This window comes from Zalophus californianus, chromosome 6 (genome assembly GCF_009762305.2).
Source record: "Zalophus californianus isolate mZalCal1 chromosome 6, mZalCal1.pri.v2, whole genome shotgun sequence".
NCBI lineage: Eukaryota > Metazoa > Chordata > Mammalia > Carnivora > Otariidae > Zalophus > Zalophus californianus.
In genome coordinates this window covers 147,898,260-147,919,803 of record NC_045600.1, presented here as the reverse complement: position 1 = coordinate 147,919,803, position 21,544 = coordinate 147,898,260, and the positions used below count along the sequence as shown (strand labels likewise).

The 21,544-nt window shown below is 47.1% G+C and overlaps 1 protein-coding gene across 5 annotated transcripts in view; it reads right to left on the bottom strand.

Annotated features, from left to right (window-relative positions):
- Positions 1–21,094, bottom strand: part of LOC113912223 (synaptosomal-associated protein 47-like) — a 28,079-nt gene extending 6,985 nt beyond the window's left edge. For 4 of the 5 annotated variants that reach the window (XR_004820110.1, XM_035727846.1, XM_035727848.1 and 1 more), the window contains exons 1-2: positions 20,938–21,080; positions 15,527–16,050 (exon numbers count right to left, since the gene is read on the bottom strand). Coding sequence is in view for 4 of the 5 variants with exons in the window: in XM_035727846.1 (XP_035583739.1) it covers positions 15,527–16,011 (485 nt within the window). In the remaining variant the exon portion in view is untranslated. Of the gene's footprint in view, positions 1–15,526; positions 16,051–20,937 lie in introns of all 5 variants that reach the window. The other variant, XM_035727847.1, reaches the window with a different exon arrangement.
- Positions 21,095–21,544: the final 450 nt, after the last annotated feature.

Below are 21,544 nucleotides of genomic sequence, written 5' to 3'. Positions count from 1 at the left end.
AGAAATCAATGAAACTGAAAACAGAAGAAAAAATATTAACAAAGCCAAAAGTTGGTTCTTTGAAGTAATTTTTAAAAATTAAACCCTTACAAGACATGAACAAGAATAAAACAAAGAGGGCTGCCTAGGTGGTTCAGTCGGTTAAGCATCTGCCTTTGGCTCAGGTCATGATCCCACGGTCCTGGGATCCCCCGCATCAGGCTCCCTGCTCTGTGGGGAGGCTGCTTCTCCCTCTCCCTCTGCTGCTCCCCCTGCTTGTGCTCTCTCACTCTCTGTCAAATAAATAAATAAAATCTTAAAAAAAAGAATAAAGCAAAGAAAATGCACATTACCAATATCAGGAATAAAAAGGGAGGCATCACCATAGATTCTTTTAGCCCTGGAAAGCCTTCTAGGGGATATCATACCCAACTTTACACCAATAAATGGGACAACTTATATGAAATAGACAAAATACTCAAAACACCCAACATTCCAAAACTGAAGCAAGAAGTAGTTTAAGAATATGAACACCCATAACAAAGTGGCAACAAGAGAAATTTAGAAAAAAAAAAATCCCATTTACGAATGTACCAAAAATAATAAAATACCTTAGGGATAAATTTAACCAAGGAAATGAAAGACTTGTACTCTGAAAACTATCAGACCTTGATTAAAAACAAACAAACAAACAAAGATGACACAAGCAAATTGAAATACATACTATGCTCATGGACCAGAATAATTTATACTGTGAAAATGTCCATAATTCCCAGAGCAATCAACCGATTTAACGCAATCCCTATCAAAATACCAAGAGCATTTTCCACAGAACTAGAATAATACTAAAATTTGTATGGAACCACAAAAGACCTCAACTAGCCAAAGTGATCTTGAGAAGGAAGAACAAAGCTGGAGGTAGAGGTATCAGAATCCCAGATTTCAGGATATACTACCAAGTTGTAGTAATCATAACAGTACACAGTACTGACACAAAAGCAGACACACCGATCAAAGGAATACAACAGAGAGCCCAGAAATACACCCACACTTACACTGTCAATTAATCTATGACGAAGGAGGCAAGAATATACAACAGGGAAAGGACAGTCTCTTCAACAAATGGTGGTGTGAAAACTAGATAGCCACATGCAAAAGAATGAAATAGGACTCTTTCTTACACCATACACAAAAATTAGCTCAAAATGGATTAAAGGATTAAATGTGCGACTTGAATCCATAAAACTCCTAAAAGAAAACATATACAGTAAAATCGCCTTGACATCCGCCTTGGTAACATATTTATGGATATGTCTCTTTAGGCAATGGAAAGAAAAGTGAAAACAAACTGTTGGGACTACATCAAAATAAAAAGCTCTGCACAGCAAAGGAAATCATTGACAAAACAAAAAGGCAATCTACTGAATGGGAAATGTTATTGGCAAATGATATATCTGATAAGAGGTTAATATCCAAAATATATAAAGAACTTATACAATTCATCACCAAAACAAATGGACAATCCAATTAAAAAATGGGCAGAGGATCTGAATAGGCCTTTTCCAATAGAACACATCCATGTGGCCAAAAGACACATGAAAAGATCTCAACATCACTCATCATCAGGGAAATAAAAATGAAAACCACATTGAGATATCACCTCACACCGGTCTGAATGGCTAAAATTAACAACACATGAGACAACAGGTGTTGGTGAGGATGCAGAGAAAGGTGAACCCTCTTGCACTGCTGATGGGAATGCAAACTGGTACAGCCACTCTGGAAAACAGTAAGGAGGTTCCTCAAAAATTAAAAACAGAATTACCATATGATCCAGTAATTCCACTCCTGGGTATTTACCCAAAGAAAATAAAAACACTAGTGAAAAAGATATCTACACCCCTATCTCTACTGCAGCATTATTTACAATATCCAAAATACGGAGGTAACCCAAGGGTCTCCCTAGATGGATAATGAAGATGTGACACACACACACACACACACACACACACACACACACACACACACAGTGGAATATTACTCAGCCACAAAAAAGAATGAAGTCTTGCCTTTTGCTAGCATGTGGATGGAGCTAGAGGGTATTAATGCTAATTGAAATAAGACAGACAAAGACAAACACTACATGACTTCACTTATATGTAGAACCTAAAAAACTAAGCAAACGAACAAACAAAAAGCAGAAACAGACCCATAAATACAGAGAACTGATGGCTGCCAGAGGGGAGAGGGTTGAGAGAGGGGCAAAATGGATGAAGGGGAGTGGGTGATACAGGCTTCCAGTATGGAACAAATAAATCATGGAGAGAAAAGGTACAGCATAGGGAATATGGTCAACGGTATTCTAATACCAACACAGATGGAAGCTACACTTGTGTTGAGTATATCATTAATTTGTCAAATCACTATGTTGTACATCTGAAATTAACAGAGCATTGTGTATAAACTATACTTCAACTAAAAAAAGGGTGGCATGGATGTCCACCCTCAGTTGGCTATACTGTGGTGTGCTTTCCCCAACTGGAGCAGTGTCAGAAAAAGTACGTGAGGAGCCTCGACATCCACCCTTACCTGGCTGCAGGAGGACTCCTTCCCCTAAGTGGGATGGTGGTAGGGAAGGCCACATGAAGAGCCATCAGTAACAAGGGAAACCTTACTGGCTCAGTGGAGGGGGACGGTAACAAGACACCCCCAATTCTCCCAGCTAGGGCACAGTTATGAGGAAGCTTGAAATCCCACTCCCAGCCAGCAGCAACAGGTGTCTGTTCCTATCCCAAGGCACAAACAAGGGCCACGTGGGGAATTGGGGCTCTCATCCTCACACGGCAGTAAGAGGAATCAGCTTCCCTTATCCTTCCCTTCTTTCCCTCTTTCCTTTAAGAGAGAAAGAGAGAGAGTGGCGGAGGGAGAGAGAGAATCTCAAGCAGTCTCATCACCTAGCATGGAGCCCAACGTGGGGCTTCATTGCACCACCCTGAGATCACGGCCTGAGCCGAATTAAGTGTCAGATGGTTAACCCACTGAGCCACCCAGGCGCCCCAATAGGAAACAGCTTCTTACTCCTGGGGCACCATGTCGGGGAAAGCTCTGCTGAAACAGAAAAACAAGATTCAGAGTCTTAATACCCAAAATGTCCAGGATACAATGAATCACCATGCCAAGAAGCAGGAAAATCTCTTCTTAAATAAAAAATAGAAGCAAATGCCAAAACCAGGATGAAACTGATGGAATTACTGGATAAGAATTCTAAAGCACCATCATAAAAGTATTTCCACAAGCAATTATGGACATGCTGGAAATAAATTAAAAACCACAAAGTCTTAGCAGAGAAACAGAAGACACAATAAAGTATCCGGAAATTTTTGAACTTAGAAATACAATATACGATAAAAAAAAAATGGGTAGATGTAGACTGCAGCCTGAGATGACAGATAAAAGAATCTGTGAAATTAAAGATCAAATAACAGAAATTACCCAATCTGAACAACAGAGAGAAAATACTAAAAACAACAATGACAACAAACCCAAGGGTCCAAAACAAAAGACTGAACACTCATCACCACCACTCCAGCAGGAGAAGAGAAAGAGCGTGGGGCTGGAAAAGGACTCAAACAAATAATGGCCGAACACTTCCCAATTTAGGCAAAAAGACATAAATAAGCCCATAGAGTTAAAAAAAAAAAAAAAACCTAATCAGACCCGCACAGCATAAAACCAAAGAAATTACCGTGAAGTTATGTTAAACAAAGAAAAGATCTTGACAGTGGCACGAGAGACCTCACCTACAGGAGAAAACCAATTTGAATGGCAGCGCACTTCTCGTCAGAAAGCATGGAGCCAGAAAGAAGTGGCGCAATGGTTTTCAGTGCTCAAAGAAAAGAACTGTCGGTTCAAAATTCCACAATGAGTGAAACTTTTCTTCAGGAATAAAGAAGAAATTGAGTTATTCTCGGAGGAAGTAAACCCACAAAGAAATTGCTGCCCTAAAAGAATGTCTTGAAGAAGTTGATGGATCAGAAAGGAACTGATGAGGGCAGGAATCCTAGAACATGAGGAAGGAGGGTAGAGAAACAGAAAGAGTACAAATATAGGGAAATAAAATGCACTTGCTTTTTTCTTTTGAGCTGGCTAAAATATGTATGGCACTTGAAGTAAAAATTACAAAATTGCTGTGGTTCTCAAATAGGAAAATGAAGTTAAGATAATTAACTTACAGAGGATTTATATGAATCTGGTAGGGTAAACAGACATAAAGACAGTGGTTAGGTTTCTACACACCGCTCAATTGGGTAAAATGTCAACACCAGGGGTGCCTGGGTGGCTCAGTCATTAAGCGGCTGCCTTTGGCTCAGGTCATGATCTCAGGGTCCTGGGATCAAGCCCCGTATCGGGCTCCCTGCTCTGTGGGAAGCCTGCTTTTCCCTCCCCCACTCCCCTGCTTGTGTTCCCTCTCTCGCTGTGTCTCTCTGTCAAATAAACAAATAAAATCTTTAAAAAAATGTCAACACCAGCACACTGTGACCAATTATGCATATACAACGTAATACCTAGAGTGTCCGGTGAAGAATATATGTAAGGACATACATTCACAACAGTGTAGGTAAGTCACAATGGAATTATGAAGTAATATTCAGGTAACCTACAGGAGGCAGGGGGGAAAAAAGAAATGAGCAACAGAGGTAACAAGTAGCACAAAAATAAAACAGCAGATTTAAGTGTTTTTACACCACACTAATAATTACATTGCTAGGATGGCAAAACTGCTCCAGGTTCAGTCCAATTTCTATCAAAATCCCAGCTGGCTCTTGTGCAGAAACCGGCCAGTTAATCCTGAAATTCATATAGAAATGCAAGGGACCCAGGTTAGCCAACAATCTTGAAAAACAAGAATAAATGTGGTTGACTCCCACTACCTGAGTGCAAAGCTTACTACAAAGGTATGGAAATGAAGATGGTGTGGTACTGCCATAGGGTCCACACGTGGATCAATGATAGAACTCAGTCTAGAAACAAGCCTTTACGTGTAGGGTCAGCTGGTCTCCAACAAGGACAACAAGACAATTCAATGGGAAAACACTGAATTGAAATATTGCTGAGACCACTGGATACCCACATAAAAAGAAAAGAAGTTGGGCCCATTTCTCATACCATGAACTGCAAGTGGATCACAGACCTAAACAGAAAGACTAAAAAAGAGTTAACCTCTGTGACTTTGGATTTGACAATGAATCAGATATGACACCAAAGGCAAATGATGAAAGAAAAACAGATACACTTTAAATCTTTTAGGCCTGCATCGAGCCAGGTCTGGGCCACAGGCATGAGAGATGCAGTCAGGCCCTGGGATGCTGGTATCTGGAGGAGGAGTCGAGGGTGTGGCCACGAAGTGGGCCCGGGTGCACGTGTGCCATAGTCGTCTGCCACGGTCAGACCACATGCTCCAGGGAGGGAAGTCTGCTTGGCAGGGTCTGAAGAAGGGAAACTGCAAAGCTCTGGAAAGCTCATTTTTTTGAATATAAAAGATCAATGTTGGATGCTGGATCAAGATCGGGGGGAAGAAAAGGACATTTGGTACTGTAATGTTGAAACCACAAGGAAAACAACAAAGGATTTTCTCTGGTCCCTTAAAACAAAGAAGCCAAAACAGGACACAGATGTTTTGCTACATCTGTTGGGTTGCACTAGTTTTTCCCACCATGAACATGGGAGAAACTGGATAAGTTCTGTTTTTGAATATATATATACATATATATATGTATATATATATTACATAAGTAAATGAATCTCTTGCTCTAAGCTATTTTGAGAAGAAAAAAATAATTGAACAGTTATGAGCTGGGAGCATCATAATGTGTTTTGAGAATTGTTCTAAAGCACAAAAGTGGGGCACCTGGATGGTTCAGTCCATAGAGCATGTGGCTCTTGATCCTGGTGTCATGAGTTCAAACCCTACATTTCGCACAGAGATTAGTGTAAAAAAAATTCTCTAAAGCACAAAAAGTGGAAAGATTGTTATTTTCAAACTTGAATCTTCAACCAAATGATACAATTTGGACATCCTTTGTGAATATTATGAAGGCCACTGATGGGACTTAAAATTGATAACGTGCAGTCTGAGGAGAAAATGTCTATTGGGAAAGTTGAGGTAAAACTTTCTTTTACTCAATCTTTTTTTAAAAATATTTTATTTATTTATTTGACAGAGAGAGACACAGCGAGAGCAGGAACACAAGCAGGGGGAGTGGGAGAGGGAGAAGCAGGCTTCCCGCCAAGCAGGGAGCCCAATGCAGGCTCGATCCCAGGACCCTGGGACCATGACCTGAACCGAAGGCAAGCGCTTAGCCAACTGAGCCACCCAGGTGCCCCTCAATCTGTCTTATTTAATTTGAAAATAAATTGTGTTTGATTCCTTGGAGAAAAAAAAATTCTCTGCTTTAAAAAATATCTTCAAAGAAGTAAAATGGGGGCACCTGGGTGGCACAGTTGGTTAAGTGTCTAATTCTTGATTTTGGCTCTTGTTCATGATCTCAGGATTGTGGGATTGAGCCCCCTGGGCTCATGCCTTTGTGCTCAGTGCGGAGTTTGCTTGAGATTCTCTCTCTCCCTCCCCACTCCATATCTAAAATAAATAAATAAATCTTAAAAAAAAGAAAAGAAAATGACAATCCACAGAAAAGGAGCAAATATTTTAACATCATGTACCTGATAAAGGGACTTCTATCCAGAACTCTGTAAGAATTCTTATCAACTTCTATAAAGAACTCTTATAAACTCCATAATAAAAACACAACCACATAAAAAATGCTCAAAGAATCTGAAAACAAAATACACATATGGAAAAAAAGCATATGAAAAGATGCTCATTATCACTAGGAAAATGAAAGTCAACCACCCAGTGAGACACCACCTCACACCCACTAGGAGAGTTATAATGAAAAAGATAGATAACAAGTGTTGTGAGGTTTTGGAGAAACTGGAGCCCCTCATACATTACTGGTGGGGATGTAAAATGGTGCAGCCACTTTGGAAAACAATTGGTCAGTTTCTCAAAATGTTAAAGAGACCCAGCAACTTCCCTTCCAAGAGAAAGGAAAACAAACGTCCAAAGCAGCACTATTCATAATAGTAACAAAGCAGAAACAACAAAATGCCCATCAAAACTGGTCAAGGGATAAACAAAATATGATAGATCATACAACAGAATATTAGCCAGAAATATAAAGCAACAGGGTGCCTGGCTGGCTCAGTCAGTAGAGCATGGGACTCTTGCTCTGAGGGTTGTGAGTTCAAGCCCCATGTTGGGCATGGAGCCTACTTTAAAAAAAAAAAAAAGAACAAATAAGTAGTAAAAAAGTACTGATCTATCCTACAACCAGGATGAACCTCAAAAACATGATGCATATGTGACCTCTCTAGAAGAGACAAATCTACACAGAAAGAGTAGATCAGTGGTGACCTGGGCAGGGCAAGAACACAGTGACTGCCAAAGGGCTTGAGGCAACTTCTGGGAGTGACGGAACTGACCTAAAATTGGACTATAGTGATGTCTGCACAACTCTGTAAATCTACCAAAAATCATTGAATTGTTACATACAATGAGTAAATTTTATGGTATGTAAATGAGAAGACTGTTTTAAAAAAATCTACAAAGACACCTCAGAATAAAACATCAGAATATCTAGGATAGGGGGAAAACAGTAGCCACAATCCTACACAACTTAGCAATAACATACACTAGGAAGACAATGGAAAACATCCTCAAAGTCCTGAGCTACATAGGGCTCAACTGTGAAGAGCCAAACTGTCATTCAATAGTGCCATTTTCCAACACGTCAACACCAAGGCCACACTATTTACTCACAGATGCCAATGGAAATACAACCAAACTACTTACAACTAGATTCCAGCAAACTCCTGATATCAAAACCAGATTGCCAATTTGTCTTCATTTCATTTAAAGAGAGATACGGAATTCCAGGAAGTAGGAAGCGTATAATCCAGATTTTTAGTATACACACAGACACACACACACAGACACACACACACACACACACACACACACACACATTTGTTTTCTTCGAGTTCTATGGGGCCCTTTTGCTGCTTTTGATCGCAGAGAGGCTAGCATAGGGGTTTCAACCACCATGAACTGAAGCAGCTTTCCAGCTAGAGAATTCAAAGAGACAAGCCCTATTTCCTTTTCCCTTCATGGGAGCCAGATATCTAAGAATGGAGACACAAGGGAAGAGAAATTTCAATGAACACACACAACAAGAAAGACATGGTTCACAAAAATAGTTTGGAAAAGACTCAAAGCTCAACAACTCCCCCAGAAGGATAAACTTATAAAGATCCACACGGAGATACATCATAGTTAAAGTGTTGAAACCCAAAGACAAAAACAGAGTTTTGAAAGCAAGAAGAGACAAGCGACCTGCCACATTCAAGAGATTCACAGTAAGAAGCAGTCCAATGTAATCAATCAACCAACCACCAAGTTGCTGGCTGAGGAGCCTAGACAACACAGCCATACTGGAGACTCCGTGTTGGTCTCCAGTTTGGGTGTGCAGCAGCGGCCGTGGCCAGGCTGGCCTTGGTGAGTTGAAGTCCATGTTGCTGAGACCCATCATGACTTCCATCTCTGTCACCGTGGTCACTTTGCTCATGGGCCTACTGGGCAACTGCAGGAGATGCTGGGGAAACAGGCTGGCTGGGATCCAGAGAAAAGGTCATCCTAGCCACTTGATTATCACAATCCTCCTCTACTGAAGAGACTCTGGTGAGCATTCACATGGGATACATCTTTGCCTTTTGTCCCACTCAGAGAAGTCTATCCATATACTTCTACCCCAGACCTCCCTGTCATGAAGTTTCCAATCATGTTTCTTCCATTCCCCAAACATCCAGCCAAACCACCGGCCACAGCCAATCAGTAAGCAGTTGAGCCTCTAGCCGTTCCTCCTTCCAAGGAAACTGTTGAGCAGAGTACCACACAACGGTCACCAATCTCAGGGGCCTCCAAACACGTCTGCCCACAGCCATCTTGGAGTTACCACAGAACACAACCTGGTCAAGCACTGGATGGAGCAATGCCTTATCCAGCTTTACTCACATGGAGAAGAGACGGAACAAAATCAGGTCCAATGTAGGCACTGGTACCTCAGAGACATCAGGTGCCCCTGGCAGCCGATGCAGGACAACCGGCTTATGTACATCCCTCTAACGCCTCAGCTCAAGGACCAACCCCCCACCCCCCAACTATGGAGTCTGAAATACAGAAGACTGGGGGTGTGCCTGAGAGCCACTCACATGCATGCTTCTGTAGAACAAAAGAGCACTGGTTGAGCCTGTAACAGGGAAAGCCATTTCCCTACTAGGGGATAAGTCTGGCACAGGCTATGTGTTCCAGGCCTAAAACCCATTCTTATGAGGCTGAGAGTGTGTCGAAAGACTTTATGCACAAGACTGCCTTTCCAACACAATGAATTTTCAGGTGCATGGCTTGAAGTTCAGCCCACTGGGAGGATTTCTGAGTCATGCCTGCATATTGCACAAAACCATCTGTAAACCAGGCTCCACAATTTTCCTCCTCAGTCAACTGACTGTAGGGTGTTCCCCAGGTAGGGAATGTGCCCTCGGTGCAGGCTGGGAGAGAAAAGGCGGTATGGCAGGAGTGGGGGCCATGTGACCTAGCCTAGGCTTTCAGGGCCTGCTAGAGCCTGATCTCCTGTAGCAGGGCTCTGTTTTGAAATCCTACACTGTGACTCCCTATAAAGGTCCACAAAGGCTCCAAAGAGCACCTTTGTCTACCGCAGATACTTGGAGCGCCACTGGATCTGCTGGATCATGTGGCCCAGGTGGCACCTTGACCTGCTACAGAGCCTTCTTATTCCGGACCCCACTCAAAACTAGCATCTTTTCAAGTCACTTGGTAACTGGCCAGAGTAGCACACCCAAATGAAGAGTATGTCGCTTCCAAAATGCTAAGGGGCTCACTAGGTGCCATGTCTCCTTTTAGTTTTGTTTTTACTTTTGTAAATTTTATTTATTTGAGACAGAGAGAGAGCGCATGCACAAGCATGTGTGTGAGTGGGGGGGAAGAGGAGAGGGGGGAGGGAGAGGGAAAGAATCTCAAGCAGACTTCCAACTGGGTATAGAGCATGATGTGGGGCTCAATCTCATGACCCTGAGATCATGACCTGAGCTGAAACCAAGAGTTGGACGCTTAAGCGACTGAGCCACCCAGACACCCCAAGTGTGTCTTCCTTTTGGTTATAGGAAGAGCCAGATGCAAAATCTATCCTTCACCATAAAAAGATACCTCAGCAAGCCCCACTCCACTGGATCCTTAGAAATTTCAATGAGGATGAAAGTATCTAATTTCTGTCAGATTTCTTTCCCACCTCTGACAAGCAAACATCTTTCCAGTGCATCTAGAGTAGCTGCTACTTCTTCCTTGAGCCAGTCTGCACGGTATCCCCCATGAAATGGGCCAGCATGCTATCCTGTGAAGGGAGAGACAGTCAAGGGCCCTGTGACATAAAGCATGACACAGGGCTGGAGAGCTGGTATACCCCTGAGGTGGGACGATACAATGCACTGCTGGCGGCTGAAAGCAAGCTGATCTGGTGGTCCTTCCTAAGAGCATTTGCCAGACAGACCACTGCAGAGAACGTTCCAGAGGATGTGTTCATTTGCTCAAGCATCGGGAACAGCAACTGCAATTAAGAGTACCACCTGGTAAGTTTAAGACAATCCATCTTTGTTCTGCACCGTCGAGTGAGTGAGCTGAGTGCAGATGATGCAGGGCTCACTATCCATGCACCCTTCCAGTCCTTGATGGGGGCACTGATCTCAGAAATCCCTCCAAGAAGAGTTTACTATTCTAGGCAGTCCAGAGGCTGCCACTTGGCTTGGCCACCAGAACAGCCCTCACTACACAGGTCAGGGAACCAGTGTGCGATTCTGCCTGCTGCTGGATGATGTGCTCCAGGACTGGGATGGGTTCGGGGCCTACTGGGCCCACTGTGACACTACGAGGCAGACCTCAGTTAGAACTCTACTGATCCCTTGACCCCCAGAAGCCCTACTCTGACTGGTCTGCTGCCATCGGGTCAGTTCCAGCATCCAGGGGTCCCAAAAAGTCTGGTGGCTTCTGGCTCCCCAGTGCACGGCCACCCTGGTTAAATGCCACAAGTCCCGTGGGGGAAGGCTGGGAGAAAGAACAAGGTGTAAACTTTAATTAATTAAATAATAAAGCTTTTATTTATTTATTTGAGAGAGTGAGAAGGAGAGACCGTGAGAGAGTACAAGTGGGGAGGAGAGGGAGGAGTGAGCTCCCCACAGAGCAAGGAGCCTGATGTGGGGCTTGATCGCAGGACCCTGGGATCATGACCTAAGCCAAAGGCAGATGCTTAGCCAACTGAGCCACCCAGGGGCTCCCAAAGGTGTAAACTTTTAGGAGCAAACTGGGGTCCTTCCAGCTTCCCCATCATTCAAGGGGTTTCGAACCTGCAAACTCGGTCTTCAAGTCTGGGAGCTGATTCAGGGGCCATGACTCCTTTTTAATTCAAGTTAGAGGCTTGCTCACTTGACCTGGTCAAAGTATGAACTGGGTCAACTGGGGCACCCGGGTGATCCTGGGGTCCTGGGATTGAGCCCCACATCGGGCTCCCTGCCCCTCTCCTTGCTCGTGTTCCCTCTCTTGCTATGTCTTTCTCTGTCAAATAAATAAATAAAATCTTAAAAAAAGAAAAAAAGAACTGGGTCAACTGCCCATCTACTTCTCCTCCAGGAGCACAAGTCTCTCGGGGTCAGAGTATTCTGATCACGGCTTTGGCTCTGCTGTCCATTATGGTGACCATCCCCACTTGTCTTCAGTGGCCAAGGGCCACTGCCTGGCCCAGCCACCCCAGAATCTAGTTATCCCTGCCTCAGAACCCTCTGTGTGGAAAAAGACAGAATTCCAGGGACCTCTGAAAACAGGCGTGAAGTTGGGCCTCAAACCCCAACAGACTGGAAGTTCATTTAAGGAGAACCCACCTGGTGCTGCTAGGCCCCACCTCCGTCTGGTCACCACTGCAGGGGGCGTGGTGAGCTGCGAGCAGGAAATGGGAGCAGAGGCCTCCCCCAAGCCGGGAGGCACATCCCAGGCCCTTCCTACAAGAGGCTTTCCAGAAAATCCTGAGAGATAAGAGGACAGTAACCCACAAAGTAACAACAGGCGGCTGCTATTCAAAAGAAACATTTGGAGATTAAAAAATAAATCTTAGAAATTAAAAATATCACAAAAATGGAAGGGTAGGAGGAAGATGAAACTCAAGAAATAGTAGAACAAAAAGACAAGGAAAAAATGAAAACGCTATCAGAAGATCAATCCAGGACGGCCGATAACCAGACAACGGGCGTTCCAGAAGGAACACACTTTAAAACTGAAAGGCAGAACTGCATCACATGCTCACCGAACACCTGTGCCAACGACCCCCAAGAGCCAGGAGACCCCCGCGAGGAGCACTCGATGGCGGCTCTGTGGGAGCTCGCTGTGGAACCGCGGCACGTGTGGCCCTGTGCATGCCCCTCCAGCTTGGGCTTTTGCAGTTCAGTGCTCCCTGCATTTTTGCTACTTTACCCATTTAAAAACTCTTATAAATGTTGCTTTTGTACACATCTACTTTCAACTTGGTTTTGTGTTATTAACATTGCTTTGAGGTGGATCCAAGTCAGTCTGTGCAGATCTAACAGGAATCAGTGCCTTGAATCCGAGTTGGCAGTGATGTGGGAAACAAAGGCAGAAGGAAAGGTAGATAAAATCTTTTGTCCTTCTAACCTGCAGCCTACTGACAAATACTGCGTTACTGTTAATGCCTGGCTACAAGGAAAAACCACCTTGGTCTGACAATAGCAAGGGCTCTGGTAACCCATGTCGTCCTTAGCAGATGAAGATCCTTTTGGAACCTCCCTTTACTCCCCACCCCACCCCAAAGTACAGCATCATTTGCTCCTCATACCCCCCAGCAGCAGCTCTTTCCGCCCACGGGTCCTGTCCCCGTTTTAATAAAACCACCATTTTGCACTGAAGACATCTCAAGAATTCTTCCTTGGCCGTCGGCTCTGGACCTCACCTCTTTCCAAAAACTACACAGTAGTGACTAATTACTGCATCCCCTTGAGGATCGACTGACTACAGCTGCCTCAGTGAATGTGCCCATCCACACACGCTGGGATTCGTCATGGGGTCTGTGCACCTTCGGCTTAGCTAGGTCTTGCCAGGGGCCGAGCCAGGTCCCATCAGTGACAGCGACACAAGACGTCTCGTCCCGACCCACACCCTGACCATCAGTCGGTGTTGTCCCACATCTGTACTTGTTGGTTTAATTTACCTTTCTCTAATTACTGGGGTGCCAGTACCTCCCTTTCGTGGGCTGGGCTCATCTGCTTAAAAACAAGGCCGTGTGCACTGGCCTCCCTGTGCCCCCTTCCCAGTGGCTGGGAAGAGTGCTGCCAACAGCTTCTGACGCAGCCACGGAGCCAACACGGGGCCCCGGGGCGTGACCCAGAGCAGAGCCTTCGACCTCCCTGGGACGTCGACTTTCCCCTGCACCTCTGTGGGTGGGGAAATAGCTTCCCAGCTTCTGTAAGCCACAGGATCTGAGGATCTCCGTGACGGCAGCCGAGCCTACACTCCAAACAATGGTCCTGCCCATTTTTCTACCGAACTGGCTTTTTCTCATTCTGGCATATGAGCTCTCTTTCTAGCTGGGTATGAATCCCCGGGTGAGAATACAAGTGGATACTACAAGCATCTTCTCTAGCCTCAGGTTCATCTTCTCACTTTTGTGGTGTTTTTTTTTTTTTTAAGATTTTATTTATTTAACAGAAAGAAACACAGCGAGAGAGGGAACACGACCAGGGGGAGCGGGAGAGGAAGAAGCAGGCTTCTCGCTGAGCAGGGATCCCGATGTGGGACTCGATCCCAGAACCCTGGGATCACGACCTCAGCCAAAGGCAGACGCCCACCGACTGAGCCACCCAGGGGCCCCATCAGTTGGCCTTTTGTTAAAAGAACATTTCTAAATTGCCAGATTGTTTTCCAAAAGGATTAACCAACAGACATTCCCAAATAGCAGTGTGTGAAAGTGCTTATTCACTATCCTCCAGCTGGTACTATGTATTCTTCCTTTAATTCTTTTTTTTTTTAATTCTTATTAACCTGATCATCGAAACCTAGATTTTTATTATTTTAATATTGACATAGCCCCCCACTGGAGGGCTGGGGTCGGGCCTGCTCTGGGATGCCATGTGGCGACCCAAATTCCAGCTCACGTCTGAGTCCTGGGGAGGATTCTCTGCATGCCACCAGAAGGTGAGGGGAAGACAGCACACAGATGGTGTGGGATGGGAGGCTTTCAGAGACGAGGCCTGGAAGTGACCTACATCACTCCTGCCCACCACTCAGTCGCATGACCTCCTCTGCCCCATGATGGCACAGAAGGGCAGAAACTGCTCAGCTATGTTCCCAGGACCAAAACTCACAGAGGTCTGAGCACCTTCCACCTCAGTTACCACAGGCACCCCTCTTAAGGGCAAGATTTGGGGCCGTTCCCTGCAGCACTAGGTCTTTCACCATGCAGGCACTTAGGAAAGAATATCCCAAGATAGCCACAGGTGGTAACTGCAGACTGGGGTCACTTGGGGCCAAGGGTTCCCGGCACCAGCGGGCACGTGTCCCTGATGTGAGATAGCGTTGCCTACGCTCAGGGCCCAACACGAGAGGCCGCCACCTTGTCATGAGCTCTGAGGCAGCCCTCCCAGGTGCTAAAATCCCTTTCACACTGCACACGACTTAGAGTCAGGGCAGTGCTTGGCAAACTGGGGTCTTTGGGACCCTCCAGGGGGGTCTGTTTCTTCACAACAGCACCACGACACTGCTCGGCTTTTCGCCCTCGCTCTCCTGCATGTACGGGGAGCGGCCCAGAGGTCCCGGGACACAGGATAACCCGGAGGGGAGGTGGGGGGCAGGCTGCAGAAGCCGGTGGAAGGACCCGGCCATCTCTAACATGGCCCACTCTTCCCACTAAACATGTCTGCTTTATCAAAGCTATTTGTCATTGACAAAGTGACTTCCGTTACTAGGTCATGGGTTCATTATCGTACTTTTTCAACGGACAAATACTTTTTTAATTTCTTAGTTTTTAAAGAAATGCGGCAATGTTGGCACACACAACCACATAAACAAAAGCTCCTTGGGGCCACCACTGTTTAGAAGACTGGAGGGGGTCCCTGGTTTGGGGACCCTGGTTTGAGCTTCAGCTCAAACCCTGCAACCACATGGCCGTGCAGAACAGGAACTTCATCTGTGTGACCTGGCCCCTCGGCCTGTTTCCCCCACAGGATGAAACGAGGTAGCCTTCCTTATTCACACAAGACTGGAGCTCTGCACCAGGCACAGAATGTGTCCCTCACCAACGCCCACCCGGCATCACTGCGCACGGCAGGGGCGTGACCCGTGTGTCTGAAACGCTCCCTGTACCTGTCAGCCACGTCCAGGTCAGATTCCATCTTGTCCAGGCCCTTGGTGATGCTACCCAGCTGCTCGCCCTGATGGTGGAGGACTTGGGCTGTCTCTTCCAGGCGATTCTGGGAACAGGCCATCAGACCAGTCAGCTGCTTCCCCTTGGTCACAGGGAGCGGTGCTTCCGACGGAGACAGCAGCAGCTCTCTCCAGAAATGCTCGATGATGCTGAAGACTGCATTCCGACTGGGCTGCAAGGAGCTGAACCAGTGCTTGAGGTGGTCCTTCTCCAGGACGGTGATAGAACTGAAGACAAAGTGAGAAGCCTCCTTCTTGATCTCAATCACACTAGACAAGGAGAAGCTGACCAGGGCCTCCCCGGTTTTATCAGTTGCAGATCTCAGGGAGTGAGAAGGTAACGAAAGCTTTGCAGGAACCCATCGCTTCTCCGGTTCTAAGTAGTAGGAGCAAGGCCAGGAGTGCACACAGACCTCTCTGCTCATCTGGCTCCCGGGCTGGTCTGCTCCACGGCCACTCTGCCTCTGGAGGAGAGGGACAGGTTAGCGGATGGGTGGGGCTAGCGCGTGTCAGCACACTTGGACCACAGACAGGAGGACCGCTCGGGGTGCTGAGTACACCGGGGACTCCCACCACCCGGGACTGGCAGGATGGAGGCCCACCCCACCCGAACCAGGGTCCACGGCTCGATGCGACTGCCACCCCAGGATCCTTCACAAGAACACCACTTCTGCTGTGACAGCCCCACCAATACACAGTCCTCTCATGTTCCTACACTAACACTCTCCTCTCGAAATCTTCATCATAAAGGAAGTAATCCTACAGGCAGACCTTTCCCTTCTTGCATGGCCCACAAATTCATCAAGTTCTACGTAATTATCTAGCTCCACATACGTATCTGTACGTACGGTTTTACACGGCTGTAAGTAGTGAAGGTACGCTGTTCACATCTATGGCTTTTGCATTTGCTAACAACGTTTGGGAAGTCAGGCATGGTGGATGTGAGGCAATCCTGACAGAACACCACGTGCGCCCTTCTCACTGACCAGATAAGCCCACAAATCCAGGAAAGGAGGAGAACCTCGTGCAAGGTCAAACCAGAAGTACATGACGTGGACTTGGCTACAACTAGACTTGGGAATGCCTTGTGCACCTCCCTTGTGTGCAGAGGTCCAGCTGGGGCCTGTCTTCCACACACACCCCCGCCACGCTATGCGCACACACGGTTACGGCATAACCTCGTTTGTAAACACGGGAGAACAAATCACTGCTATTATCTCTTACGATACTGAGAAGTGTGGGAGTCTCTGAATCCTGGCCATGGCTTCGAGGCCCCATAGGCCATGTGGGGCGGCAGGCACCGAGGTGCCAACACTGACATCGTCCCTGGCTCCTGAAGCTCAGCGTCCACAGAAACCCTCTGCATTTGTTCACTGAGTTATACTTAAAAGACCCAGACTTCTCCACGATGCCACATCAAGTAACCAAGGCTGGGCAAGACAAGAAAAGAGCTTGCATGGCATGGAGCGTCCTAATTACACGGAATCCAAGTGCCTGGAGAGTCGGCAGACAGCAGGCTCGCCGTGTGACCTCAGGAGGGCTCTCTGAAGGGCCAGCCAACCCACAGTTCAGACCTGCTGAACACAGCACCGAGTTACCTCCTTGAGAGCTTTCACACTTGTCCTACGACCACCTGGGGCACAGGTGCAGCACGGCGGCCTCTCCTCTGGGACGAGGTCTCTCACTGGAGAGAGGAAACCAGAAACCAAACGTGTCCTGCTCAGACTTCTCTCCCCAGCAAGAGGGACATCCACCCAACACTGAAACAAACACAGACCACTGTGGCCTGCTGGCCTGGGACCTCTACTGGCACAGACCTGTGACGTCCCCCGCACAGACCCGCCAGGCCGTTGTGCCACCGGGCCTGACCCTGGTCCTTCCGGCGGAAGGGACCCTCCAGCCATTCAGCCACCCGAGCACCACCAACTGTGTCCAACCCACAGAGAGAGTCAGGGCCTGTGTTGTTCACCACTGTCCAGTGTTGGGGAGCTTGCTGCAGCTAGAGGCTGAGTCCCTACTAACAAGAGCCTGTACCCCGGGGGGACTCCAGAGCTCCAAGCGAGATGAGACACACATGCTCCAGAGCAATAGAGTGTGGCACTGCAGGGTCTGAGGAGCTCCGTTCTGCCACGTGCTTCACAACCATAGAAAGTTCCTTCACCCTCTGGGCCTGTTTACCCACCACTCAAATGACTGAAGACCGAAGGACAACAGCAGCTCTGAAATATGCTAGAATTCAAAGAGAGGAGGACACTGAGGTGCCTGGCTGGCTCGGTCGTTAAGCGTCTGCCTTTGGTTCAGGTCATGGTCCCGGGGTCCTGGGATCGAGCCCCAAGTTGGGACTGAAGGGTGCGTGGGTGGCTCTCTCACTTAACCATCCGACGCTTGATTTCAGCTCAGGTCTTGATCTCAGGGTCGTGAAATTAAGCCCTGAGTGAGGCTCTGTGCTGAGCAAGGAGTCTGCTTTGGATTCTCTCTTCCTCTCCCTCTGCCCCTCCTGCTCATGCCCACACTCTCTCTCAAATAAATAAACAAATCTTAAAAAAAAATGAGGTTGAATCATTGGAGAGGACAGAAATGAGAAAAAATTATCTGGATGAAGCTTTAAAGTTACCCAATTCTACTTAAAGGTGGCAGGCTACTCACATACAGTTAGCCCTATTCCCTCCCAAAACTCCATTAAAATAACTCTAGCAAGATTAAAAAGGCATAACCTCTTATTCCTGTTAATGGGAAAAAAACATGACGGTACTTCACAAAAGAGGATCTTTAAATGGCACGTGAAAAGGTGTTCAACACCTGATCTTGTATATACCCACATTTCAAAGCTTATGTTACATAGTGTGCTGAAAGATTTCCTGAAATAATGTGTCACTGGAGGAAATGGGCTGCCTACTGAAAAGAAAAGTGTGTGGGGGCAGTGCTGGGGAAGTGGTGATCGTGGTGTAATTCCATGGGTCAGTTGCTGAATAGCATTTCTTGCTGGCATCTCCATCTTGGGAGAGAGAAAAAGTTTAGCAGGAGAAAAACACCTGGAAATGAGGTGAAATGTAGTTGGGAATTTCTGCACAGAAAGTAAAAGTCTGTACTAAAATTCTGTATTTTTAATTTGGGATTTATTCCAGGATTTGATATATTCTCAGCAGTCACTGAGAAAATGCACTTCACAGGGGTAAGAACTGCAAAATAGTACTTTAAAAAACAAAACAAAAAATATGAATAATACCTGTCATATCCCTAATTACAGTTAAGACCTTATCAAGTGGCTTGAAAAGACAAAAACCCTTATTACATGATTCCACATATCTTAATTTTTGTTTTTAAAATTTCTTTTAAAGATCAAGAGGCACCTGAGTCGCTCAGTCAGTTGAGCGTCTGCCTTCAGCTCAGGTCATGATCCTGGGGTCCTGGGATGGACAAGCATCAGGCTCTCTGCTCAGTGGGGAGCTTGCTTCTCCCTCTCCCCTCTCTCCCAACTTCTGCCCCCTCTCTCTCTTTCTCTCAAGTAAAGTCTTTAAGAAAGAAAAAAATAAAGATTGATTTTATTTATTGAAGGTGGGGAGGGGCACAGGGAGAGGGAGACAGAGTCCTAAGCTGACTCCAGCTGGGCATGGAGCTGGAGGCTGGGCTCTATCTCAGGACCTGAGCGGAAACCAAGAGTCAGCAGCTTAACCAACTGTGCCACTCAGGCGCCCCTCACATCCTTTCATTTTTAAAGTTGAGAACAGGAAGTTTTGGAAGGTCAATCTATAGTATTAAATAAAACAGTACCCACACCAGTATAATCCTCTTAAATCCGAACCCAAATTCTGGTTCCAGATACAAATAGCGCATTTATTTTTCGACACGTTCTAATAAAAGCAGTAAAACCTGTTTGTTTCAGACACAACTATGAGTGGATGTGCATACGTGTAAGCTTTAAAAGTAAATCTCAGGAGCAAAGGTAAAATTCTGAATCAAACACCTGACATCTTAGTTCAATCCCATAAACCTTAAAGCAGTAACTATCAAGGTAAGGTCAACATCACAAGTAGTCTCTAGTACAAAAGGTGCTCTAATGCCTGCCTGCCTGGCCCTTTACAAAAAAAGAAGACGGAACTTCTCCAAATACCGGTATGCAACCCCTGCAATAGCGTCCCACCCATTCTTGTCAGGGGAACTACACAAACGACGTTTCAGAAAGCCCACGGTGAGAAAGAACCAACGTAAAACCTTCCTCTTTCCAACCGGTTTCCTATAAAGTCACCAAATGGGGTCTGTTATTGCAAAAAGGAGAGCAATAAAAAGAATAGCTCCCTTCCTAACTGGGGACATTCTTACATTCCTTTTTCTTGGTTTTTCCTCTGGACATTTCAAAGAAAACTTGTGGAACTCTTAAATATTTAAACCTGTATTTCAGAAGCAGCAACAATCTTGAACGCAAATCCACTAAATTACAAGGCAATAAAGTAAATTTCGAGGATCCCTAAGTGAAGGAGTAAAACGATTCTTCAGTTCGTGGGAAAATGGGCCAACCCCACCGTAACGCAGTAAGGCCGCGTCCCGGAACAGTGCACGTTCCAAGAGAAACTTTTTCCAGACATAGAAATGAGGTCGGAGAGAGCCTCTGCGGTGCTGGATCCCTCACGAACATGAACAAACGTATTCGAAAGAGCAAAATCCGTGCGCTCTCCGTTCCCAACACAATTGCTATTGGTTGCCGACATTTTGTAAAGACTCCGAACTTTCACGAAGCTGTAAGGGCGCAAAACCACAGCCATTTTCCGAAGCCAAGTAAACAGCGCGCACGAGGCAGCAAGAAGGGCGGACAGGAAGGTGCCAAGTGCACGATCAAAGGGGTGGGGGGGGGCAGCGTCAGCCAGTAAATGGAGTGAAGGGCGCAGGGGGCGCGGAGCTCCAAGGTTAGGTTCCGTAAATATACAACGGGGGCTGGGAGAACAACTTCTCAAACTGTCCTCTCGCAATGGCTTCCTTCAACCAAAGTGTCACGTCTGACCCTCGGAGGAGGGCTCCGGCCGTCTCGGCCCTGCCCCTCCCCCCGCCCCGCCAGGCGCTCCCGCGACCCGCGCGTCCTTCCCCGCCGGCCGCCGCCCCACCTGTGCCTTCCAGACCTCGCGCTTGGGCGCCCCTTGGAGAGTTCCCCGCCTGGCTGCCGGCGGCCGCACCCCCGCGGCCTGCTCCCTCAGACGCCGCGCCTCCACGAAGCGCTGGGCCGAGGCCGGCCCGAGGTTCTCAGCGCCTCGCACGCGCGCGCGCCCTGACGCTGGGCCTCACAGAGCGTTCCAAGCCCTCGCTCTCGCGGCGGGGAGCCGCAGGCCGGCTTTCGCGTGACGCCCACTCGGGTGGCTTACCCTCCGCGGCCCCGCCTCAGGCCTTCCCACGCTGACCTTCTAGATGGTGTGTGAGGAGACGTCAGCCAGCTCCGGATCCTGGAGGACGCGGGCGGAAGGCTCCCAGAGAATCCCGTGAAGCGGCCGCTCCGCGCGGACGCCCAGTCCTGGCCTTCGCGCGCGTCGTCTGCGCCCGCGCTTGCGCGGTGTCTTTCTCCCCACCGCGAACCAAGGCCGCCGGAGGGGCTGGGAAAGAGCGGTGGGCCGTGAGAGCGGTCGCGGCTGGAGGGAGCAGCCCTGGACACAGTGCACGTGCGAGCACCAGGGCTGATTCTCCCAACTCTCCTGGAAGCCAGTCTTTGTTACTCATGTATTCTAAGACGGTTGCCGCCGATGGTAAAAGTCTCCAGGTGTGTGTGTGCGTGTGTCTGTGTGTGTGCGCAGCAGTACTGCCCATGTTACATTCCTGACTCCTCAGGATAAAGAGCAACTGTGCTGATACCATTTATGATTGTGGGGCTAAAAAGGGAGGATCAAAGTGAACATGCCTGACCTTGCTCCAAAACTTCTTTAAAATGACTAAAATGCTATAGATGACACTTTATACTCTTCAATAGACTTGCCTTTA